This window comes from Babylonia areolata, chromosome 31 (genome assembly GCF_041734735.1).
Source record: "Babylonia areolata isolate BAREFJ2019XMU chromosome 31, ASM4173473v1, whole genome shotgun sequence".
NCBI lineage: Eukaryota > Metazoa > Mollusca > Gastropoda > Neogastropoda > Buccinidae > Babylonia > Babylonia areolata.
In genome coordinates, this window is record NC_134906.1 from 24,822,137 (window position 1) to 24,828,507 (window position 6,371).

Sequence of the window (6,371 nt, forward strand, 5' to 3'; positions counted from 1 at the left end):
TGTTAAAACTGTATTATTGTATATACGTTCTCATATTAAATATAATACCAAATGTATTCCTGTGCGGTCTTGTCTGTTTTGTGGATGTCTGGAGTGGGGGGGGGGGGGGGGGGGGGGGTATTTGTGGGGATGGTGCAAGTCCGTTTCAGCGCACATAGAACTCGGACAATTCAAATGAATACGTAAAAAATTAGACTGAAACCATTCGTTTGTTCATAGCCATTTACGTGCAACGGTTGCGTCTGTATATAAAACGTTTCTCAACGAGAGTGAGCTTTTTTTTCTTCTTCAAAATACTGGCCCAGTAATTAATGTTAATAAAATGAAGTTTTACCATGTCCAGGCACGTCATTATTCGAATACCAGCGCGTCATTAGAGTCCGTTCCGTCATAAAACGTCACACTAGAATGACGTCATGTCTGGGGCAACAAAGCATGGCTTCATTCAGCCGGTCAAATTGCTTGTAATGCCCACCGTTCTGCTCACCAGCATGTCAAAAATAAAGTCAAGTCAGCAGACAGTGCATCATTCATTTGGTTTCTATATGTCTGTCACATATGTTACCACCATCCGCTCACCAGCATGCCAAACATAAATAGTGAGTATGCAGTTTCAGTATCAGTAGTTCAAGGTGACGTCACTGCGTTCGGACAAATCCATATACGCTACACCACATCTGCCAAGCAGATGCCTGACCAGCAGCGTAACCCAACGCGCTTAGTCGGGCCTTGAGGGAAAAAAACAACAAAAAAACACCCAAACCAAAACAAAACAAAAAATAAACAAATAAAATAAAAATAAATACGTAAATAAATAAATAAATAATAGATAAATACATTAAAAAAAACCCCTACTACTAATAATAATATTTATAAGGTGCAAAAACTTGAAGTCAACTGTAAGCGTAAAAAAGAAAAAAAAAGAAAAGAAAAAAAGTATGCAGACAGTACATGATTTATTTGGTGTCTGTCACAAACGTTGCAAAGTATGCCCCGTGTATTCGGTAGAACGACGAACAGGCTCTTTATACGGGGCCTCAAACGTCTGTAGTGAAAGTCCAGGGTAAAAAAAGAAAAAAAAAAATCCTTCACGTGACGACATAAATCGCCAAGCCGTGACGTCAACGTCTGGAGACCATGGCTTTGGTGGGTTCAATGGGTGGAAGGATCAGCTTGGAACGAGATCTCTTCAGCGATTTGTCATCACTGGCTCTGTACTGCGGTTTCTTCCCCCCCTCAGTAATGTTAGACCCCCCGCCGGCATCACCGCCTTGTGACCTGATGATCAGAACGTCAGCCTGCTCCGTTCTACCAGTTCTCGCAGGTGATCGGGACTCCTCCGTCCTTGCTGTTGAACGTGTGCTCTTTGGGTTTTTTCGCTCGGCTTCGGCGTCTCCTCCGTAAATGGAGTCCTTCCGGTAAATTTTGATTCCTTGAAGTTTCCCTTTAGAATCCACGTCAAGAGATACCTTGCTGGTGATGCCCTGGGAGTGTGAAGACTTGTGGTGTTCATTATCCGGCGGCTCTTTCTTTGCTTCTGAAGACTTCACCTTGCCCGTGGCACTTTCCTTACGGGCGGCGGTAGAGTCACGCCTGGTGGTGCTCAGTCGTGCCGATTTCTTTTCTTCTTGAGGGTCTGCAGAAGCTGGCGGCTGGACGGTTTGTGACGGACGGTTTCCCTGGGTGGCACCCTCGGAGTCTGCGGCCCGGGAAGGGGGCTTGAAGAAGTTGCGGCGCTGCGTTGGGGCTTGTTGGAGGAACCGCTCGCGACGTTCTGGTGACTTCCTCTGCTGCTGCTGCTGCTGCTGAGGGTGCTGCTTCTTCAGCTGGAGGAAAGCCTCCATTCGGCGCGTGATCGCCGCCTCGTCCAGGATGGCGCCGCTCTCCAGGCTCTGCCGCATCACCTGTTCCACGTGCCTCATGCGGCGGATCTTGGGGTGGTTGTTGGCGATCACGTGATCGATGTCACGCGACATGGCCCACAGCGGTTTCCCGCCGTACTGGCCGAAGGGTCTGGTGGGGTCGCGGGCGACGATCTTGCGTTTCCTCATCTCCAGGCAGTTCCTGAGCACCCTCTGTCTGACTATGGACCGCTTCACCTGTCGAGACAGCACAACGTGTGCTTGTTTACCTCAGGAAATAACAAACAACGACAACAATAGTTAACACACACACACACACACACACACACACACACACACACACACACACAGCTCAGTAGGGAGGGGAGGGGGGGGGGGAATAGTTTGATTTACGTGTGGTTTTGTTGTTATTTTTGCCCAGGGTTTATTATCAAGATTAGGCGTAAATGCTCACACTACTACTACTACTACTAGTGATACTCGCTAGTTGTATTTTGACTTACCTGCGTAAACAAAGTGAGTCTATGTTTTAAACCGGTGTTCGGTTGTCGGGTGTGTGTGTGTGTGTTCGTGGTAAACTTTACCATTGCCATTTTCAAAAACACAAACGGCGTTATTACATCCCACTACAATCACGCCTATTTAGGAAACGTCAACATTGCTTTAAGTTTTAAATGAGTCATCTGACGTCAGCCTTGGGGGAGATTAGTCTGCTCGAATCAGAACTGAACATGCGTGGTTGGATCCAGCTCCCATGCCTCCCCCCCCCCCCCCTCCCCCCCCCCCTCCTTATCTTATATATCATATTTAATACAGAGCACTTTTCAACGATTTTTTAAATCTCTTTTTTTTTTCTCTCTCTCCTCATGATTCCTTTACTGGATAAAGCGTGAAGCACAAATGAGTCTTGAAGGCTTTGCCTCTTGTTTTTTTTTTGTTGTTTTTTTCCAGTCATTGAACAAACTTACCTCAGTACAGTTTTTCACCAGCTTGACCGAAGAGTCGTGCTGTTCGCGGGACAGCCAGTTGCTGTAGAGACCGAACCTCGCGCGCACGATGTCGTTCATCATGTACACGAACTTCCGGTGCTGCTCCTCCTGGCGCAGCACCACCGCCAGGCGTCCCTCATCCATGGTCTGTGGTTGGCGGTTAGTGGAGGAAAAAACCTGGCAGCATCATCAGCAAGCTGGCTGACTGGTTCGTCTGTTAGGGTGTCGTCTTCAGCTGACTGGTCTTTTTTTGGTATTGTCCTTAGCTGATTGATTGGCCTTTTTTTGGTATTGTCCTTAGCTGATTGATTGGCCTTTTTTGGTGTTGTCCTTAGCTGATTGATTGGCCTTTTTTGGTGTTGTCCTTAGCTGATTGATTGGCCTTTTTTTGGTGTTGTCCTTAGCTGATTGATTGGCCTTTTTTGGTATTGTCCTTAGCTGATTGATTGGCCTTTTTTTGGTGTTGTCCTTAGCTGTTTGATTGGGCCTTTTTTGGTGTTGTCCTTAGCTGTTTGATTGGCCTTTTTTGGTGTTGTCCTTAGCTGACTGATTGGCCTTTTTTGGTATTGTCCTTAGCTGAGTGATTGGCCTTTTTTGGTGTTGTCCTTAGCTGTTTGATTGGCCTTTTTTGGTGTTGTCCTTAGCTGATTGATTGGCCTTTTTTGGTATTGTCCTTAGCTGATAGATTGGCCTTTATTGGTGTTGTCCTTAGCTGATTGATTGGCCTTTTTAGGTTTTGTCCTTACCTGATTGATTGGCCTTTTTTTGGTATTGTCCTTAGCTGACTGATTGGTCTTTTGGGTGTTGTCCTTAGCTGATTGGCCTTTTTTGGTGTTGTCCTTAGCTGATTGATTGGCCTTTTTTGGTGTTGTCCTTAGCTGATTGATTGGCCTTTTATGGTATTGTCCTTAGCTGATAGATTGGCCTTTTTTGGTATTGTCCTTAGCTGATTGATTGGCCTTTTTTGGTGTTGTCCTTAGCTGATTAACTGGCCTTTTTTGGTGTTGTCCTTAGCTGATTGACTGGCCTTTTTTGGTATTGTCCTTAGCTGATTGATTGGTCTTTTCTTGTGGTGTTGTCCTTAGCTGATTGATTGGTCTTTTTTGGTATTGTCCTTAGCTGATTGATTGGCCTTTTTTGGTATTGTCCTTAGCTGATTGATTGGCCTTTTTTGGTATTATCTTTAACAGACTATAATTATCGTCTGCCCCTTTTCTCACTTTTCTCTTCAGTGTGACTGGATGGTCTTTTTAGTAGCGTCTGCCACAGATTATAATTATCGTCTGTCTCTGTTCTCACTGTCTTTAGCTGACTGGTTGGTCCTTTTTGGGTGTTGTCTTTAGCTGACTGGTTGGTCTGTTAGGGTGTCGTCTTTAGCTGACTGGTTGGTCTGTTTGGGTGTCGTCTTTAGCTGACTGGTTGGTCTGTTAGGGTGTCGTCTTTAGCTGACTGGTTGATCTTTTTGGTATTGTCTTTAGCTGACTGGTTGGTCTGTTTGGGTGTCGTCTTTAGCTGACTGGTTGGTCTGTTAGGGTGTCGTCTTTAGCTGACTGGTTGGTCTGTTAGGGTGTCGTCTTTAGCTGACTGGTTGATCTGTTTGGGTGTCGTCTTTAGCTGACTGGTTGGTCCTTTTTGGGTGTTGTCTTTAGCTGACTGGTTGGTCTGTTAGGGTGTCGTCTTTAGCTGACTGGTTGGTCCTTTTTGGGTGTTGTCTTTAGCTGACTGGTTGGTCTGTTAGGGTGTCGTCTTTAGCTGACTGGTTGGTCTGTTTGGGTGTCGTCTTTAGCTGACTGGTTGGTCTGTTCGGGTGTCGTCTTTAGCTGACTGGTTGATCTGTTTGGGTGACGTCTTTAGCTGACTGGTTGGTCTTTTGGGGTGTCGTCTTTAGCTGACCGGTTGGTCTGTTTGGGTGTCGTCTTTAGCTGACTAGTTGGTCTGTTAGGGTGTTGTCTTTAGCTGACTGGTTGGTCCTTTTTGGGTGTCGTCTTTAGCTGACTGGTTGGTCTGTTTGGGTGTTGTCTTTAGCTGACTGGTTGGTCTGTTTGGGTGTTGTCTTTAGCTGACTGGTTGGTCCTTTTTGGGTGTTGTCTTTAGCTGACTGGTTGGTCTTTTTGGGTGTCGTCTTTAGCTGACTGGTTGGTCTTTTTGGGTGTCGTCTTTAGCTGACTGGTTGGTCCTTTTTGGGTGTCGTCTTTAGCTGACTGGTTGGTCTTTTTGGGTGTCGTCTTTAGCTGACTGGTTGGTCTGTTTGGGTGTCGTCTTTAGCTGACTGGTTGGTCTGTTAGGGTGTCGTCTTTAGCTGACTGGTTGGTCCTTTTTGGGTGTTGTCTTTAGCTGACTGGTTGGTCTGTTAGGGTGTCGTCTTTAGCTGACTGGTTGGTCTGTTAGGGTGTCGTCTTTAGCTGACTGGTTGGTCTGTTAGGGTGTCGTCTTTAGCTGACTGGTTGGTCTGTTTGGGTGTTGTCTTTAGCTGACTGGTTGGTCCTTTTTGGGTGTTGTCTTTAGCTGACTGGTTGGTCTGTTAGGGTGTCGTCTTTAGCTGACTGGTTGGTCTGTTAGGGTGTCGTCTTTAGCTGACTGGTTGGTCTGTTAGGGTGTCGTCTTTAGCTGACTGGTTGGTCTGTTAGGGTGTTGTCTTTAGCTGACTGGTTGGTCTGTTAGGGTGTCGTCTTTAGCTGACTGGTTGGTCTGTTAGGGTGTCGTCTTTAGCTGACTGGTTGGTCTGTTAGGGTGCCGTCTTTAGCTGACTAGTTGGTCTGTTAGGGTGTCGTCTTTAGCTGACTGGTTGGTCTGTTAGGGTGTCGTCTTTAGCCGACTGGTTGGTCCTTTTTGGGTGTTGTCTTTAGCTGACTGGTTGGTCCTTTTGGGGTGTCGTCCGTCGCTGATTATGATTATCGTCTGTGTCTGTTCTCACTGTCTGTTAATGGATTCTCCTGGGACCAGTCTGTAAAGAAAAGGAGAATGATACTTATGACAGCAACAACAACAATAATAATAATAATACGTAGTAGCAGAAGTAGTGGTTGTATCTGCAGTAGTGATGAACACATACATCCTATCTCTGTAAAGGATAGCAGGGCAGTGATGATGATGATGATACTCCTACTAATACTACTTCCACTACCGCTACTGCTGCTACTACAGCTACTCTTCTTATGGAGGCATAATTATTGTTATGCGTCCAATTTTTGCCTGACAAGGAAAATTTCTTCTTTCCTTCTTCATCTCTTCTCTCTTTTTCTTTCACGTGTGCGCTCCTGTCTGTCTGTCTCCTCATCTCTTTCTCACTCCCAGCCTCTCTCTTTTCCAATCTCTCAATCTTTTTCTCTTCTTCTCTCTCCCTTTCTTAATATGTCTCTGTCTCTCTCTCTCCCTCTCTCTCTCTCACACTCTCTCTCTTTCCTTCTCAATTCTCAATCTGTTTCTCTTCCTCTCTCAATCTCTCTCTCTCTCTCTCCCTTATCACTCGCTCCCCCCCCTCCCCTGTGAGTGTGTGTTGTGTGTGTGTCTTCCCTCTCTT

At 45.9% G+C, this 6,371-nt stretch overlaps 1 protein-coding gene across 1 annotated transcript; it reads right to left on the minus strand.

Annotated features, from left to right (window-relative positions):
* Positions 1–98: 98 nt before the first annotated feature.
* On the minus strand, positions 99–4,328 carry LOC143275845 (uncharacterized). Its single transcript, XM_076580134.1, has 2 exons — positions 2,831–4,328; positions 99–2,099 (listed from the first exon to the last, which is right to left on the minus strand). Exons 1-2 carry the CDS (start codon positions 2,993–2,995, stop codon positions 1,122–1,124), a joined length of 1,143 nt encoding a protein of 380 aa, XP_076436249.1. The 5' UTR covers positions 2,996–4,328; the 3' UTR covers positions 99–1,121.
* Positions 4,329–6,371: the final 2,043 nt, after the last annotated feature.

Bases quoted from the DNA above. Each gene is read 5' to 3' on its own strand.
- LOC143275845 (XM_076580134.1), bottom strand. From the start codon at position 2,995: ATGGATGAGGGACGCCTGGCGGTGGTGCTGCGCCAGGAGGAGCAGCAC. The intron at 2,100-2,830 runs GTAAGTTTGTTC...CTGTCTCGACAG, and splicing joins TGGTGAAAAACTGTACTGAG to GTGAAGCGGTCCATAGTCAG.